At 41.8% G+C, this 19,738-nt stretch overlaps 1 protein-coding gene across 1 annotated transcript; it reads right to left on the bottom strand.

Annotated features, from left to right (window-relative positions):
- Positions 1-12,745: 12,745 nt before the first annotated feature.
- Positions 12,746-13,820, bottom strand: LOC145156700 (uncharacterized). The gene is made up of 2 exons (XM_079075977.1): positions 13,148-13,820; positions 12,746-12,839 (listed from the first exon to the last, which is right to left on the bottom strand). Exons 1-2 carry the CDS (start codon positions 13,815-13,817, stop codon positions 12,802-12,804), a joined length of 708 nt encoding a protein of 235 aa, XP_078932103.1. The 5' UTR covers positions 13,818-13,820; the 3' UTR covers positions 12,746-12,801.
- Positions 13,821-19,738: the final 5,918 nt, after the last annotated feature.

The following is a 19,738-nucleotide window of genomic DNA, read 5'->3' on the forward strand; positions in this document are numbered from 1 at the left end:
AGTTACAGGACCTTCACCAGACTACGGAGACTATGGCAGAGATTACCGCCAAGTTCAGGGAGAGGGCATTACTGGTTCCGCAGTAACTTGCAGATTAGGAGATGAGAAAGACGAGATATCATGCTATGATGAGGGATGATATCCGGGAGTTCGTGAGCTTTTTTCAGGGTGCAAAACCCTGAACGATATGATTGAGAAGGATCGTGAGCGGGAGATCGAGTTAGATCTATGGACGAAGCAGAAGCCAGAGTAGGTGCAGACAACAGTGGGCCACGCCAAGAAGCCTAAGACCTCCGATACTTCTAGTGGAGGCCATCAGGGCGGGGGACGTTGTGTCAAGTGCAGCAAGCCGTACAGTAGAGTCTGTCGGGTAGCAGGATCGGCATGTTACAGTTGTGCCAATCGGGCCACATGAGCAGGGAGTGCCCTAAGAAAGGCTTGATTTGTTTCCACTGCAACCAGACTGGCCATAAAAAGGCCGATTGTCTGAGGTTGTCTGGTGGAGTAGTGGTGGCGGCTGCGCCAGCCACCTTGAGGATTACTGATGGGCGTTAGGGCAAGGCGAAGGCTCCTGCAGTGAAGACAAAGCATTTCAGTTGACCACTGATGAGGCCCGAGCAGTGTCGTACGTAGTTACTGGTATGTGTCTTAACCCTATCTTTTATATTTTCCTTGTTATGCTCATATTTGTTATGATTTTATATAGGGACCTTTTTGGTCAATGGCTTGTCGGCTCATATTTTATTTGATTCGGGGGCTACCCAATCCTTTGTATCTCTTGCGCTCAACAAGAAGTTTCGAGACGCTCCGGGGACTTTAGATTCCCCTCTGGAGGTGGAGATTACGGATGATCGTACTGTGAGCGATGCAAGGGTGTTCTGAGGATGTATTCTGAACATGTTCGCTGAGAGGTTTCTTATCGACTTGGTACCAATTCCCTTGAGGGGATTGAAGGTAATCATCAGGATAAACTGGTTGATACCAATGGGGCCGTGATTGATTGTGAGAGGCAGTTGGTGAGAGTTCAAACCCCAAGTAGGGGGAACTGGTTATTCCTAGTGAGAGAGCTTCACATGGGTCGGCTCTCTGTTCAGCTGCAAGAGCTAGGAGATTTCTTCAACAAGGTTATTTTGGATTTTTGGCTTGTGTTTAAGGTACACGGGTTGAGACCACGACAGAGTTGAGCGGGGTACCCATTGTGTGGGACTTTCCCGATGTTTATCCTGAGGAGTTGCGGGGATTGCCTCCCGAGAGGCAAGTTGAGTTCTAGATTGATTTGATGTCTGGTTTGGCTCCGATCGCCAAGGCGTCGTATTGCCTAGACCTGCCTGAGATACAGGAGTTGTCTATGCATCTACAAGAGCTGTTAGACAAGGGTTTAATTCTCCCGAGCAGTTCCCCGTGGGAGCACTGATCATGTTCGTGAAAAAAGAAGGATGGGTGACACAGGATGTGTATCGATTATCGGGAATTAAACAAGCTGACGATGAAGAACCGTTACCCACTTCCGAGGATAGACAATTTATTTGATCAACTTCAGGGTGCATCTTGGTTCTCCAAGATTGATCTTAGGTCAGGATACCATCAGATGAGGATCAGGGATGAGGATGTGCAGAAGACGGCCTTTAGAACTTGTTATGGGCATTACGAGTTCGTGGTGATGCCATTCGGGATCACCAATGCACTAGCAACGTTCATGGATCTCATGAACCGGGTTTGCAGGCCGATGTTGGATCGGTCTGTGATTGTTTTCATTGATGATACTCTAGTCTACTCTAAGACCAAGGAGAATCATGACCATCATTTGCGAGAGGTGTTGGAGAACTCGAGGAGGGAGAGGCTTTATGCCAAATTCTCCAATTGCGAGTTTTGATTGCGTGAGGTGCAGTTTCTGGGGAACATCATCAACCAGGGTGGTATCATGGTGGACTCGGCCAAGATCGAGGCTGTGATGCATTGGGAGGTCCCAAAAAACGCATCCGAGATTCGGAGTTTCTTGGGTCTTGAGGGGTATTATCGGAAATTTACTCAGGACTTCTCCAAGAGTGCAGTGCTCATGACCCGCCTGACCAAGAAGAATGTGACCTTTTGGTGGGGTTCGAATCAGCAGTTGGCTTTCGAGACTTTGAGGAAGAGATTACGAGAGGCCTCGATTCTTGCGTTACCCGAGGAATTAGGTGATTTTGTGGTTTATTGCGTTGCTTCTATTTCGGGTTTGGGAGATGTCCTTATGCAGAGAGGACATGCGATTTCTTACGCCTCGAGGCAGCTGAAGCCTCATGAGGCGAATTACCCCACGCATGATTTGGAATTGGGGGCGGTGGTATTTTACTTCAAGATCTGGAGGCACTGTTTATACGGGGTTTGATGCACCATCTAAACCGATCATAAAAGCTTGAAGTATTTGATGGATCAGCCGAAATTAAATATGCTGCAACGGAGGTGGTTAGACGTGGTGCAAGACTACGACTGTGAGATTTTGTATCACCCCAGCAAGGCCAATGTTATGGCCGATGCTTTGAGCCGTAAGGCGGTGTGCTCACCGCTTCGGGATATTTGTTTGAGAATGACTGTTACTTCACCCTTGATGAATTTGATCAAGGAAGCTCAGGTAGATGGATTGACGAAGGAAAATTGGAAGACTGAGTGGATTAGGGGGCAGATTCCATTGTTTGTTAGAGACAATCGGGGATTATTGACTGAGTGTGTTAGGGTATGGGTTCCGGCATCAGGTGGGGCGAGACAGACGATTTTGGATGAGGCACACAAGTCCAAGTTTTCTATCCATCCGGGGGCCATGAAGATGTATCAGGATTTAAGGTTGAGCTATTGGTGGCCCTGTATGAAGAGGGAGGTTGCTTAGTTTTTGGAGCGGTGTTTGACTTGTAGAAAGGTCAAATCCGAACATCAGAGACCTTACGTCAAAGTGAAGCCGTTACCCACCCCTATGTCGAAATGGGAGGAGATCACTATGGACTTCATCACCAAGTTACCCACGACGGTGCGGGGTGTTGATTCTATATGGGTTATTGTGGACATACTGACAAAGAGTGCACATTTTATTCCGATTGCCGAGAGCATATCCGCATAAAAGTTAACGGATATTTATGTTCGGGAGGTGGTAGTCAGGCACGGAGTGCCGGTATCTGTCGGCTCGGATCGAGATTTTCGTTTCACCTCCAGATTTTAGAGGAAGTTCCATGAGGAGTTAGTCACTCAATTTCCTTTCAGTACTCCATATCACCCCAAGATCGACGGTCAAAGCGAGCGGACGATCCAGACACTCGAGGATATGCTTAGGGTTTGTGTGTTGGATTTTGTAGGGAGTTGGGATACTTACCTTCCACTAGAAGAGTTCTCCTACAACAACATTTATCATGCTAGTATTGACCGATTACCGTTCGAGATGTTTTATGGAAGAAGGTGTAGGACCCCGATTTATTGGGGTGAGGTCAAACATTGGGTCATGGGAAGCACTGAGGTAGTGCTTAAGACCATCAAGCTGATTCAACAGGTATGCGGCAGGATGTGGGTCGCGCAGAGTCGGCAAGAGTTATGCTGACCGACGCCGTTCGGATCTTGAGTTTCAGGTGGGAGACTTTGTGTTGTTGAAGGTGTCATCCGATTTTGGAAGAGGGGGAAGATGGGTCCCCGATTCATTGGTCCATTTAGGATTTCTGCTTGGATCGGCAGGGTTGCATATCGACTAGATCTTCCGGATGAGCTCAGTCGGATCCATAACACTTTCGGAAATGTGTAGCCGATGATTCTGCAGTGATCTCGTTAGATGACATTCAGGTGGATGAGCGCCAGAATTATGTGGAGAAGCCCATTGTGATTCTGGATAAGAAGACTAATACTCTTCGTAACAAGGTGGTGGTCTAGTGAAGGTGCAATGACATCACCATAAGAGCTATGAGTAGACATGGGAATCAGAGGGCAAGATGAGAGAGCACTACCCAAAATTGTTCACGAAAGCAGACTTCGAGGACGAAGTCTAATTCAAGTGGGGGAGATTTGTAACACTCAGAATTCAGGTATGTTACATTTTAGCCCTTGGGATAATATTATTTTTGCAAAGGGTTCCCTTCACACACTGGGCGTAAATATGCGTACGCTTAACATACTGGGGTGTTGTGGACGTGGGCTTGTACTACGTACGCTGGGTGTACTAAGGTGTACGCGGGGTGTACGTAGCATGAGACAAAACCCTAATCTTTGGGCATGAGCCCTATTTAAGCTCACTTATGACATTTGGAGCTCACTCTTATCAGCATCCACTGCCTCTAAAGGTCCCTAAAAACCCTAAGTTTCCATTAGAGGTGATCTTTGAGCTTAATGTGTCGAAAGTAGCCCTTTTTGGTGTGTTTGTAAGAAGGATAAGGTGGTGAGCAAGTCTTGGACATGGTTGAGCTTCTAGATCATGCATCTACTTCACCTTGAGAAGCTTTAGGAGGTAAAAAGTTCATACCTTGCTAATGCTTTTGCTAGGATGAGTTAGGGTTTGGTAGTGAGTTCATTTTTTGTCCATGGATCCTCTTTTGTGAGTTTCAGCAGCTCTAGAGGTTATAAATGTTAGATCCAAGTCCCTTTGGCATGTTAGAAGCATAAAAATGCTATCTTGATGGTTGATTTGGCACCATGCATGGGATTAAGTTCTTAAAATAAGTCTTAATGGACAAAATGAGATGTTGGCCTCCCATGAAGCATGCAAAGATATAAATTTGCCAACTTTATACCATAGGACCTTTAAAATGACCAAGATCTAGAATTTGATGAAGTCGCTGCATGGATTAAGCTCTTTATGGTTGAAAATGTTTAGCAGCCTTGTACGCTGGGCGTACTAGGATGTACGTTGCACATACTGCCTTAATACCAAGTACGCTAAGCGTACTGATGGTGTAACGCTGCGCGTACGTCCTCTGGGCTGATGGGGCGAGTTTTGGACTTTTGTGACTCTTGGGCCTTATCTAGTTTTGGGCCTTGGCCCGTTAGGATAGGTGGGCCCAGTTTTATTTTGTGGGCATTGTGTGTCATATAATGGACCTTAGGTGGCATTGGTGGGCCTTTTGGGCCTTATGACCCATTATTTCTTTTAGACCAAGGAATGTTGAGCCCATTAAAAGAGAAAGGCTTTGGGCCTTGTTTGAAGGGTTTGAACTTAGGATTTTGGGCCCATGATTGGGTTTGTGTCATAATTCTGATTAGGGTAAGTTGTATATATACAATGTGAGACTTCTGGATCGGTAGCCGAGCAGTATTATTTATCAGCAGACTGATGTGAGACTTCTCACTATGTCCATGGGTCGAATGCACCAATGCCGGCCCATTACTTGACATTTGGATTGGCAGTTATTTATGTATTTGATGGTCTAAAGATACCGGGGGTAGCCCGTGGCACTTATATAGAAGACCATGGGGGTAGCCCATGGGACTTGGATATCAGACCATGGGGGTAGCCCATGGCATTCCAGGAAAAGACGATGGGGGTAGCCCATGGCAATCATATGTATGCTACATGGTATTCTGTGATTGTCTGTTATGTGATATTTTGGGAACTTACTAAACTTTTGCTTATAGTTTGTATGGCGGTTTCAGGTACTTCTGGTACTAAAGAGAAGGGCCCAGCTTGATGACGTAGCATTCATTCTCTAGTATTTTCCGCACTTATTGATTTAGATACTCTTATAATTTGACATGTTATGATGTAATGGATTTTTGGAAACAAACTATGATTGTAATTCCTACTTTTTAAAATGAATTTTTTTTTCTGGTTTTCGGGCTATTACATGGTGATTGGTAATGGCGGCGTGTGATGATGTTTGGTGGTGGTTGGTGGTGAAGGGTGGTGGTTTTTATAGGTAGTCGGTGGGGGTGGCGGGTGGTGGTGATGGGTGGTAGAGGCGAGGTGGTGGTGATGGTAGGCGGTGGTGTGTGGTGATAGGTAGTGGTGAGTGGTGGTGGTGAGTGATGGTGGTAGTGGTGGGTAGTTTTTTCGTGGGTGGTGGGTGAGGATAATGGCGGCGGGTGGTAGTGATAGGTGGTGGAGGTAGATGGTGGTGATGGGTGGTGGTCTAAATCGTGATTCAGATAGTTAGCCTTATGAGGCTTTAACTGCCTCGAAGAATATGCAATGACTCCCCTAGGCTACATAAGCACAACCCCTAATCATGTGATCAAAGCATCACAATAGTCCACGAAATCCTTAACATCGTCAAAAAGGATCAAATCCAGTGCCTCGCACAACTTCTGCCTCAATGTCTCAAACGCTGCCTCCTGCTCAGACCCTCACTGAAAAATCACACTATTTTTCTTCAACCGGGTAAACGGTACCACGATCTTCAAAAAATGCTAGATAAACCTCCTATAATAATTAGCCTACCCAATGAAACTCCGAATCTCGGATGGAGACATCAGACCCTTCCACTGCATCATTGCCTTAATCATAGTCGGATCTACTAAGATAATGTTTTGGTTGATGAGGTGCCCCAAGAATTGGACCTCACGCAACCAAAACTCGCACTTGGAGAATTTGGCAGAAAGTCTCTCCCTCCCCCGAGTCTCAAGAACCTCTATCAAGTGCACCTCATATTGCTCATTGGACTTTGAATAAACCAATATATCATCGATAAAAAGGATCACTGACTGATCCAATATCGGCCTGCACACATGGTTCATGAGATCAATAAATATTGTCGATGTGTTAGTGAGCCCAAATGACATCACCACGAACTCGTAATTCCCATAACTACTAGGAATTATTGGGGATTGCACCATCTGCGCCGACCACGTCATTCGGTCTATGACCTTAGCTCTGATACCATTTGTAAGGACCGCTACTAGCCCAACCATACTTAACATAAAATAACAATGATGTTAAAATGCCAAATTCAATTAATGATAGAAGGGATTACCCATTGTCTTATATGCTAGCATCTAGTTTCCTTTTTTTACCGATGTGGGATTGAAAATTCTCCCTAACACCCACCTCTCCTAAGTAATTTTAGATATTTAGAAGATAACATAATTTGGACAACACCATCACTATTACCTAGTCATTACCACCACTGGCGAACTACCTCCAACTTGGTTACCATTATCACTATCGGATCGCCTCCATCTTAAAATGTTATAGGTAAGAACACCATCATTAATCAACATTCCATTGTATCTCTCTTTATTCTTTGTTTTTCCAGAGCTTGAAAACCACCACCGCCACAACATGTGTCGTCCTTCATTACAACCCCTACACAACCTTATAATATTGAAGCTTCGAATCTACATTATCAGAAAGTTCTGGTGACAGCTCAGGTGGTTTGAAAACCCTATATCTAACATTATCGACATCGACGACGGTGTCGGTAATGAATGGTCGGCTGGAGGCAATTTCTTTTCAAGGATTTGTTGTGCATTATGTGGGCAGTCGACCGGTGTAGTTTTCGTAAAAAATGCCCGATTATTTACGACGATCAGATATTTATGGCAAGATGATGTGTCGATGCAAGATGCTAGAAGGAAACAAATGGAAGAATAGACCTAGAGTGTTTTGATCGGACCTCCTTGTCGTACGAATGGTAGTGGTTGTAGCATAAAATAGATGGATTATTGGCAGATATGGAGGATTCCAACGGATTTTGAAGAGATTCCCGCAGGTGTCTGCTGGCGGCATTGGATGGAACATGTTGGTGGGGTTTTCGTCGGACCTCCGGTGAAAGCGATTAGCAGTGGTCGCGATGATTTTCGACGATGGGAGGCATCGCCTTTGCGAATTCCGACGACTTTGTGGTGGAACCAATAATATTAAAAAGAATTAATATTATACATTAAAAATAAATTAAATATCCGGTCACCGTTTGGCTAAGATCCTTGATGACTGATTCATAAACCACTCTAGCTTGATTTTTATTTATTATATAAAGAAAATAATAAATTAAAAGTGATAATCCAATATAAAAAGAATTAATCCAATATAAAAAATTAAAAAAATTAATTAAAACAAATTAATAATTCAATAAAGTAATATATATATATATATATATATATATATATATATATATATATATATATATATATATATATATATATATATATATATATATATATATATATACTAGTAGGGCACCCGCACAATGTTGCGGCGGCGAATAGTTTCGTTTTGGCAATTAAAGTTTATGGTTTCGGGGGAGTGGTTTCATAAAAATAGAACTACGTTTCTATCTTAGGTTAAAATTAAAGTTTGTTGTCATTTTAGGTTAAAAATTAAAATAAATTGATGTTTGTTTAGGTTATACGAATATGTTTTTACTGTTAAAGCTTTATGTTCATTTGATGTTATGCATTCTTAAAATAGATTAATTAAACTTTTATTTTAGAACAATAATATGTAAAATGTTAGTTGTTTTTTAAGCATAGTAAAATAAAAGTATTTTTCAAGATAAATATAAATCTTAGATTAATTAAACTTTATGTTGATTTGATATTATGTATTCTTACGATAGATTAATTAAACTTTTATTTTAGAACAATAATATGTAAAATGTTAGTTGCTTTTTAAGCATGGCAAAATTAAAGTATTTTTCAAAATAAATATAAATCTTATATTTATAAAAAGTAGGTTGTTGTTTTGAAAAAAATAGAATAATTGATAAATAACGTATAGCTAGCACTAACTTAAAAGTGCTTCTTAGTTATTTATCGCAAAAAATATCAAAAAAAATGTTTTTTTTAGTTAAAATATGCTTTTTAGAATTTAATTTTTTGTTTTAATTAATAAAATTAAATGTCTTCGATTAACATTAAACATCTCATAAAACAAACTATATATTTATTTGAATTTGTTTTAATTTACTTCCATCAAATTATATTATTTATTAAACAACATAAAAAAAAGTAATATAACATAATATAACATTTAGAATAAGCAAATAAGGATAACAAAAACTGAAAAGATGGAGATCACAACTCTCAATTCTATGTTTGTTAATGCAAACTTATGAGCAAACAATCAGAAAAAACATTGTTTCTTGAAAGTGTTTTTGATTGTTTTATATTACCATTATTATATTTAACAAATAAACCAAACTTGACAGCTCCGACAAGGAAAACATCAACCTCAAAACATAGATATAAGATTTTATTACAACTTACAATTAAGCAGGATATAAATTGATAAGTTTTCTTCGTTAACATTAAATACAATACAAACTTTTTCTAGAAACCAAAATATACCCATCATGCTTAAAATATACAAATCTTTACCATCAAAATCTTAAAAACACACATAAACTTTGTATCTTTACTGAAAATCTAGTAACATCCCCTTGTTATTATTTTCTAGACTTGACATCAAAACCTGAAAACCAAAAACAAACCTAGGTAAGCAGAAAGTCAAACAAATCAATAAATTTATTCTAAACTCAAATACTTTAAAAAAACACCAAATGTTTGCTCCAAACTACTCTAGTCAAAATAGTCATATACAGATCAGAAAACTTACAATAAATACTTTTTTAAACACCCTACTTCTAGTCACAACGATGCTTTTAAATCTAAAAACTAATATAAAAGAACAAATGAACCAAAATAACATTATTTCTGTGGTTTTAGAGATCAGAGAGAGATGGAAGAAGTTTTTTTGATGTATTTCATTGATCGGATCTTACAGTACTTATACAACAAATAAAATAACTATCTATCAGCTATTCTAGGATCTGATAATATTTACATAACAAACTACAATTATCTAATTATCCTTATCCAGCTAAGCTCTCGTCAACACTCCCCCTCAAGATGGAGAATGGATATCTATCATTCCCAGCTTGTCCAGAGAGCTTTCGAAAATCTTCCCACACACAGCTTTAGTCAACATGTCAGCCAGCTGCTCTTTTGATGCTACATGTGGCAATTCCACCGTTCTTTTCTCAAGATGATCTTTAATGAAGTGTCTATCAATCTCCACATGCTTCGTTCGGTCATGTTGTACTGGGTTGTTTGCAATCTTGACTGCAGATTCATTATCACAATAGAGTAACATAGGCTTACTCAAGTATATACCCAGATCTAGCAATATTCTTCTTATCCACAATAGTTCACATATTCCATGTACCATTCCACGAAATTCAGCTTCCGCACTTGATCTAGCTACCACCTTCTGTTTTTTACTTCTCCAAGTCACTACACTACCCCCCACAAACGTGAAGTATCCTGAGGTTGACTTGCCATCCATCCTATCTCCACCCCAATCGGCATCTGTGTATCCAGCCACCTCTAATTCGGTATTCTGTTCAGTATTTTTTCCAAAAAACAATCCCTTTCCAGGAGACGCCTTAAGATACCTTAATATCCTATGTACAGCATTCACGTGTTCTTCACCCGGAGCATGCATAAACCGGCTAACAACACTCACAGCATAGGCAATATCCGGCCTAGTGTGAGCTAGATAAATGAGTTTACCCACCAATTTTTGATACCTCTCTTTGTTAGCCGGCACCTGGTTTTCCATAATAGAAAGATTATGGTTAGTTTCAATAGGGGTGTTTACCGGTTTACAATCTAGCATTCCCGTTTCTGTTAGTAGATCCAAGACATACTTCCGTTGACACAGATTTATTCCAGCTTTAGATCGTGAAACCTCGATACCTAAGAAGTACTTAAGGTGTCCAAGGTCTTTTAGTTCAAATTCAGTGGCGAGAACTTTTTGTAGATTTGATATTTCTTCAGGGTCATTCCCAGTAATCACCATATCATCTACATACACTATGAGTGTTGTCACTTTCTGTCCTCCACCCTTGACAAAGAGTGTGTGGTCAGCATCACTCTGTTTGAATCCGATTTTCTTCATGAAGGCGGAGAATCTTCCAAACCATGCTCTTGGAGATTGTTTCAACCCATACAATGCCCTTTTTAGTTTACATACTTTTCCATTGCTCACAATTCCTGGTGGCGGATCCATGTACACTTCTTCCTCCAAGTATCCGTTTAAGAAAGCGTTTTTTACATCAAATTGTTTCAAGGGCCAGGATCTGTTTGCAGCAATAGATATTAGGATTCGAATAGTGTTCATCTTTGCCACTGGTGCAAATGTGTCCCCATAATCAATACCATATTTCTGTGTGTACCCCTTGGCTACGAGCCTAGCCTTGTACCGGTCTATGTTGCCCTTTTCATCAAGCTTTACATTATAAATCCACCTGCACCCAACAGTTTTTTTATTTTTTGGCAAATTCACTAATTCCCACGTTTCATTCTTTTGCAGTGCCTCCATTTCTTCATTCATTGCTTTCTTCCATTTTTCGTCTTTAAGGGCTTCTTGTACATCTCTTGGAATGTTGATAGTTGAAATACGTTCGACTCTTAGTGCATGTGTATCCGACAGTCGGTGATGAGAAACAAAGTTTCCGATTGGATACTTTGCCTTTGCCTTCAAATCTGGTACATATTGCTTCTTAGGTTGGTTCCGATTATTTCTCATAGGGTACCTTCGTTCACTTCCAGCCTCCTCCTCCTCATTAATATCCTGCAAAATAGTATCAAAATAACCAGGGTTGGGGTCAACCTCTGGACTGTTAGTGGTGTTTCTCACCTCCGGTTCCGGGATTTTCGGTTCCGGTTCATCTTCCCTTCCTTCCAGATCTGGTAACTCGACTTGGGTACTGGACTGTGGCTCGGTACTGGTACTAGACGTATCGTCGTGAGCATGTGCTGTGTTGTCATGTGCTGAGTTTTCACTGCCTTCTTCCTCGACATCTACATCATGCACTACATGTTCTATGTTACACATTTCCAATACGTCATGTATTTTTTCTTTTTTTCTTTTTCTTGTCTCTCCCCCTAAAGAGAGCATGCATGACCAAAAAATGGAATGGTTTCATGAAATGCTACGTCGCGTGTAACATGGACTTTGTTTTAAACTGGGTCAAAGCACCGGTAGCCTTTCTTGGCATCCGCATACCCGAGGAACATGCACCGGACAGATCTTGGTTCTAACTTCCCTAAGTTTTGATGTACATAAGCTGTGCAGCCAAATATTCGAGGCTCAAGACCTTCACTGATTTGTATCTCGGTTAGTTCACGTAGTGTTTGCAGTGGTGTCTTGAATTCCAATACCCTGGATGGTGTGCGATTGACAAGGTAAGCTGCGGATCTCAATGCCTCACCCCAGAACTTCCGAGGAACTTCCATGTCAAAGAGGGAAGCTCTAACGATTTCCAGTAGTTGCCTGTTTCGTCTCTCGGCAAGGCCATTTTGCTGTGGTGACCTTGCACAAGAAGTTTGATGGTGAATCAACTTTTCTTTGCAAAATGTTTTCATCTGGTAATTTATATACTCTCCTCCATTGTCGGATTGGAGTATATGAATTTCCGTTCGGTATATAGTTTTAATCATATGGTATAGTTCTTTAAAAGCTTTTACTACTTTTCCTTTGGTTTTAAGGAGTGATACCCACACCATACGGGTACATTCATCAATGAAAGTTACAAAATACTTAGCACCATCAGGAGTAAGTACTTGGGCAGGCCCCTATACATCCGAATGAATCTTCATAAAAGGAATGGTAGATTTATTATCACTTGATGAATAAGAAATTTTCGTGTTTTTAGCCAACTCACAAACACCACACTTAAAATCATGATCAGTTTCATTCAAAAACAAATTAGGTTTAAGTTTTCTAAGGTACGTGTGAAAGATAAATGCCCTAGTCTCCGATGCCAAAGCATTCTAACAGACTTATTTACTTGAGCTACCCCTGCATGATACACTTGACTTTGATGATTTTCTTCAAGGTAATACAGCCTGCCACGTCTAGTACCATAGCCAAGAGTCCGATGAGTTACCAAGTCCTGAAATACACAGTCATGTTTCCAAAATATAACATAACAATTTAGAGCTTCAGTGATTTGACTAACGGACAATAAGTTTGATGATAGAGAAGGGACTACAAGGACAGAATCCAAATCCATAGAATCCGTGACTTTTACTATACCCTTACCAATCACTGGTTCTATTTCACCACTTGCAGTTCGGATATTTGTTTGTTTTAGAGTGTGATGTGTAATTAATTTGGATAGATCATTTGTCATATGATCGGTAGCTCCTGTATCAATAATCCATTTATCACTTTGATCAATTTTAGTGGTGTATGACATACCCGTATTTGCCGAAGTGTGAGCTGCCATGGGTGTTGTTGTTTCCTCAGTCTGGGGAGACTTAACCACAGCCGCTTGACCAATCTTCTTCCTTGGTTTCTTGGTGAAATCCCACCATTCCGGGTAGCCTATGAGCTCATAACACTTTACTTTTGAATGTCCATCTTCACCACAGTAGGTACATGTGAACGTGTTCCTTTTGTTGCTCTTTCCTTTGTTTTGATTCCGATTTTGTGCAGCCATGTGGACTATGCTATCCGATTCTGGCTTGGATTCTTCCATGGACTGTCGCTGAGTATAGTCCTTACGAATGTAAGCATATGAGGTCTCGAGATCCAAAGCTGGATCCTTCCTCAGAATTTCGCTCCTTGCCTGATTGAATTCTTGATCTAATCCGGCTAGGAAGATGTGGACCCTAAACCGAGATAGGGTTTTGTTTACTGCCACCGTCTCAGCCACAGTCGCTTCTTCAGTTACCAGACGGGCATCAATCTCTTGAAAGATGCTGATCAATTCATTGTAGTATGTGGGTAGGCTTCTATCATTCTGTCGAGTTGTGAAGGACCTGCGATTTAGTTCAAAGAGCTGGGTTTCGTCAGACCCATCGTAAAACGTCTTCTTCAACGCCTCCCATATTTCTGCAGCCGTTTGGAGACGTATGAATCGGCGCATTAGGTTTGGGTTCATCGAGTCAATGAGCCAGCTCTTGACCCTATTGTTGTCGGTGACCCATGTTTCAATTGCCTTGTCGTTGGTGGTAGGTTTCGCGGATGCGCCGGTGAGGAAACCGGATTTGTTACGAGCTCCGATCCTCATCTCCATCAACTGCGACCACAGCGGGTAATTCGTGTCGTCAAGGGTAACACCCGTGGGGAATGGTGTGTCCTGGACATTCTGGACAATCACGGAGGAACTGGAAGAGTTATCGTCTGTTCCCATGATGCTTTGCTGGTTCGGTGATTTCAAGGGTTTTCAATACGTGGATTTAATGCGATGGTTCAGGATTTCTTACGCTCTGATACCATGTGGTTTTAGAGATCAGAGAGAGAGATGGAAGAAGTTTTTTGATGTATTTCATTGATCGGATCTTACAGTACTTATACAACAAATAAAATAACTATCTATCAGCTATTCTAGGATCTGATAATATTTACATAACAAACTACAATTATCTAATTATCCTTATCCAGCTAAGCTCTCGTCAACAATTTCCTAGTATGATCTTACATAATCTGTGTATTTTCCAGATCTGAAAACAAAATTATACCAAAATATATAAGATGACACTGTTAATATCAAAAAATATGGGATATAAATCGTGTATGAGACAGAGATATAAGTAAACCATTTCCAAACTAAAAGTGTTGTATGTTGGCCATGAGTGGTGAAGTTGTACTACAATTAGGAAAAAAGGTTATTAGTTTATAAAATAAGCACGGTTGTAACCTTTACATCATCCAATACAAACTACAGATAGTCTCATCACAATTGATGTTCGGAAAGGAAGATTACTTCGGAAATTAGAGTATAGCTTAACATAAATCAAGAACTAATAAATCAAAAAATTACAATGTATCTAAAACAAACCGACTTTCTTGGATACACACAACTTCAAGTTTTGAATCAAAAATCAATTAACGCACCAGAAATCTGGAGAAATTTTTCAATAAAGCAGAGAACTCATATAGATGTCCATGTGCAACATCATACTTTATGGGTAAAAGAACAAATCTACTTCCTTCTCTTACGAAAAGTACTGATTCGACTTAAACCCTCATGCTAGGCTTCTGTTTATGAGCACATCCATAAAAATTCAAGGCTAAACTTCAAGTTAGGGTTTCGATCGATATCTAATTTCTATAAATTTCAGGAAAAATATACAACATATTTTATTATTTGCTTCAAATATCGATAAACAGGGAGAGAGACAGACGGTGGTGTTTTCAAACTAAACCCACCATATACAAATTGATACACAGAAATAAACACGTATACCTACACCCACCTACACTAAAATACACAGATACACACTAATAGACACTCAAATACACTGAAAGAGCAATACATAAAAATACGTACAGATGCACCCAAATTCACACAGATACACACAATCTAGGAAAACCGATGATTAATTCCTGAAGTACAAACAAACACAGTTAGAGAAAATATTTATAGAGAGACCTCGATGGTATTTACAGTGACCTTTTTTGATGTCGTGGTAACAACGAGGGTTTTAGGGGGGAGACAACAATTGAGATGGTGGTGAGTTGGTATGTTGAAGGCGGCACAAAATGGTACAACATTTCCAGCTATAGTTACAATTTTTGAATCGTTGTCACATATTTACAAGGGATATGAGTAATGACAGTAAAGTTTGGTGGTGTATGTTTCGAAGCTTTGACGTAACACCCATAAAAATCATGCCAAATTTTAAACTTTTTCAAATATTTCAAAACCCATGATTATTACAAACTTGTTTTTAAAATAGTAAAATGTCAGAGTATCCCAGAATCAAATCATAAAATCGTGAAATATGAGGAGTTGTACGATCACGCCTTCGCCTTCCCGCGATCATCAAAAGTACCTGAAACAATAATCGATAAATGTAAGCTCGAAGGCTTAGTGAGTTACCCTCAAAATACCAACGCCATACAATCATAATCATAACATATAAACAATCAGCATGCATAATAAGCCTTCAGCCTGACTGGACCGCCGCTGAAACAACCCAAAAATACGACCCAAAAATTTTTGTTTCAACATTACTAAAAATCACAACATCAAATGTCATATCATAAAATCATGGAACATGTATCTCAAAAAGTTATAATCAATGCATCAAATCAGAAAATGTGTCAAATCATATCAAACTATCAGAGTGAACTCCCAGGCTAAACTGAAGCTGTGGTGTGTGCCATGCCATCATCCCGAGTTCTTCCCCTTACTAGCGGAAGTACCTGAAACCAAAACTAAAACTGTAAGCACAAAGCTTAGTGGCTTCCCCCAAACTATCACATACCATACAATATCATACAAAACAACTACTGGGCCTTGCCCACTGCATCAGACCGAAGTCCGGAAATTGCATCGGACCGAAGTCCGGAACTAACCAGGGCATTGCCCTATGTATCAGACCGAAGGCCGGAAACTGCATCGGACTGAAGTCCGGAACTAACCAGGGCCTTGCCCTCTGCATCGGACCGAAGTCCGGAAGCTGCATCGGACCGAAGTCCGGAAACTGACTGAACATAACATGGCATAATCATAACTACTAGCATAAGCACATATACTGCATACTGCATTGGACCGAAGTCCGGAACACATAACACAAAGACATACTTGAATCACAAAGACCTCAAGCACACTGAACTACTGCATCGGACAGAAGTCCAGAACTACTGCTAACTAAACGGGTCGGCATTGTGGCCGTAGACCCGTTCCTACAGGAAGGAAACTCACCTCGTAAGCTGGATGCTGAAAAAGCTACTCGGGAACTGTCTGCTGCTGCTCCGGTGTCTCCCCGGCTACAATTCCCATAAATATACTCAATCAAATACTGATAACTAAACTGAGGGTGAAATGACTATTTTACCCCTGGTCAAAGTCAACTTCCTGGTCAAAGTCAACTTCGTGGTCAAAGTCAACTGCCAGTTGACCTGACTCGTCGAGTTGGGCCGCCAACTCGCCGAGTCCCTATCTTTTCCTCCAAACCTCTATACGCTTCTACTCGCCGAGTTTTAGCACAGACTCGACGAGTTCTTACTCGAAACAAATACTAAGTCCGTCTTCATCTGACTCGCCGAGTTGTATGAACAACTCGTCGAGTCCTCCTTCATCCTATGAATGTGTCCAGTCTACGACTCACCGAGTTGTATGAACAACTCGTCGAGTCTGTTCTTGAGGCAAGAAGATTGCCTTGGACTCGTCGAGTCAGGGCGTTGACTCGCCGAGTTCCTCCATTACTGAGTTCGTGACCCAACTCACTGAGTCCACCTCCTACTCACCGATTCCATTCGTAATAACTCAAAAGGGGAAAATCGGGGACTCGCGACTCGACTCGTCGAGTCTGATGAACAACTCGTCGAGTCCCTTGCATGTCATCACTATTCAGTCCGTTCTGGTTGATTCCAGTGCATTCAATTCATAGATCTGGGTACTTAGGGTTGGTTTTACACGTAAAGTTTCCAACTTTATGTGCATGCATGAAGAAATGAGGCTAGAACATCAAAATAAGCTAAGAATGGGGTCCTAGGGTTTGGAACTCGACTTTGGGTGCATAAAGGCAACTACATTGAGCCCCTACAGCTCAAATATACTCAGATCTATGACCCATTTCCTTATAGGAGTCCCAATCTCGAGTTTGGATCCAAAAGTCCCAAAAAGAAGCACTTCTAAGCATACAAGACTATCAAATGGAAATAACAAGCAAGGTTCAAGCTTTAGTACCAGAATATGGGGCTGATGATCAAGAGACTCTGGATCTTCTTCTTCTCCTTTGGATCTTCCTTCTTTCTTCCTCTTCTAACCCTCAAAATGGCACAAAACACTCAACGTAGAAATGGAGGATTAGGGTTTACAGATAAGATGATCTAAGAGTGCTGGAGGCTGGGGTAGGAGGCTATAATGATGTTTAAATATGGTGCAAACACTTAAAATTAGGGTTTCATCCAGACTGGCAGACTCGCCGAGTCCGAGAATATGGACTCGTCGGGTCGCCAACTTAAAGCGCGTGCAAATCCCGTCTCTACTCGACGAGTCGGGCTACTGACTCGTCGAGTACCCCTTAAGAATGAAAAATTGCTTTATTTAAATCACATACCAGAAATGGGGCGTTACAACTCTCCCCCACTTATCTTAGACTTCGTCCTCGAAGTCTACTGCTGCTGAATCTGTAAACAACTCTGGATAATGCTCCCTCATTTCCTCCTCGGCCTCCCACGTCCACTCAGAACCCTTCCGGTGCTGCCATTGCACCTTCACCAACCGAACCACCTTGTTCCTCAAGGTCTTCGTCTTCCTATCTAGGATCGCAACTGGTCTCTTAATATAATTCAGGCTGCTATCAACCTGAATATCCTCCAATGGTACCACTGCTGAATCATCCACCAAACACTTTCGCAACTGAGAAACGTGGAAAGTGTTGTGGATCTGGCTAAGTTTTGCTGGAAGATCCAACTGATAAGCAACCCGACCCACCCGGGCCAAAACCCTAAAAGGACCAATGAACCTGGGGCCCATCTTGCCCCTCTTTCGGAACCTGATAACACCCTTCCAGGGCGATAACTTCAGGAGGGCCATATCGCCCACCTGAAACTCCAAATCCGAACGCCTCCTGTCGGCGTAACTTTTCTGCCGACTCTGCGCAGTCTGCAGTCTACTACGGACCTGCTGGATCAACTTTGTGGTCTTGAGCACCACCTCAGTGCTTCCGATGACCCTCTGACCAACTTCGCCCCAACAAATCGGGGTCCTACACTTCCTCCCGTAAAGCATCTCGAAGGGAGGACGGTCAATACTGGCGTAGTAACTGTTGTTATACGAAAATTCAACTAATGAAAGATATGTATCCCAACTGCCCCCAAAATCTAGAACACATGCCCGTAGCATGTCCTCAAGAGTCTGAATCGTCCTCTCGCTATGCCCGTCCGTCTGAGGGTGGAAAGCGGTGCTGAAGTGAAGACGAGTCCCCATCTCGTCATGAAACCGCTTCCAAAACCTGGAAGTAAAACGGACGTCTCGGTCTGATACTACTGATACAGGCACCCCATGCCGTGCCACTACCTCGCGCATATAAATATCGGCTAGCTTCTCGGCCGATATGCTCTCCTGAATCGGTATGAAATGTGCGCTCTTAGTCAGCCGGTCCACTATGACCCAAATCGAATCAACTCCTCGCGCGGTCCTGGGAAGCTTAGTGATGAAATCCATAGTGATATCCTCCCATTTCCACACGGGAATGTCTAACGGCTGCATCTTGCCGTGGGGTCTTTGATGCTCCGCCTTGACCTTCCTGCAGGTCAGGCATCTCTCCACGTACCAAGCTATGTCCCGCTTCATGCAGGGCCACCAATAATCGGGTCGAAGATCTCTATACATCTTCGTCGCCCCTGGATGGATGGAGAACCGAGACTTGTGGGCCTCATCCAACAGTACTTACCGTACTCCTCCCCAGTACGATACCCAAACTCTCCCATGAAGGGTCATCAGTCCTCGACTATCATAGTCAAAGGAAGCTACTCTGCCCACAATCCTCTCACACTTCTGCCTCTCCTCCTTTAGGCCCTCCACCTGAGCCTCTCTGATCTGCTCCAACAATGGTGTAATCACTGTTATCCTCAGACATACATCCCTAATCGGGGCTGCTACCGCCTTGCGGCTCAAAGCGTCGGCCACTACGTTGGCCTTTCCCGGATGATAAAGGATCTTACAATCATAATCCTTTACCACGTCCAACCAACGGCGCTGCCTCATGTTTAGATTCGGCTGATCCATGAGGTACCTCAAACTCTTGTGATCCGTGTAGATGATACAACGGACAACATAGAGGTAATGCCGCCAAACCTTGAGGGCAAACACTACTGCCCCCAACTCCA

Source organism: Lactuca virosa, chromosome 2, assembly GCF_052849685.1.
Source record: "Lactuca virosa cultivar CGN04683 chromosome 2, Lactuca_virosa_CGN04683_v6, whole genome shotgun sequence".
In the NCBI taxonomy this organism is placed as follows: domain Eukaryota; kingdom Viridiplantae; phylum Streptophyta; class Magnoliopsida; order Asterales; family Asteraceae; genus Lactuca; species Lactuca virosa.

Bases quoted from the DNA above. Each gene is read 5' to 3' on its own strand.
- LOC145156700 (XM_079075977.1), bottom strand. From the start codon at position 13,817: ATGCGCCGATTCATACGTCTCCAAACGGCTGCAGAAATATGGGAGGCG. The intron at 12,840-13,147 runs GTATGTCATACA...TGTGTATTTCAG, and splicing joins TCACACTTCGGCAAATACGG to GACTTGGTAACTCATCGGAC.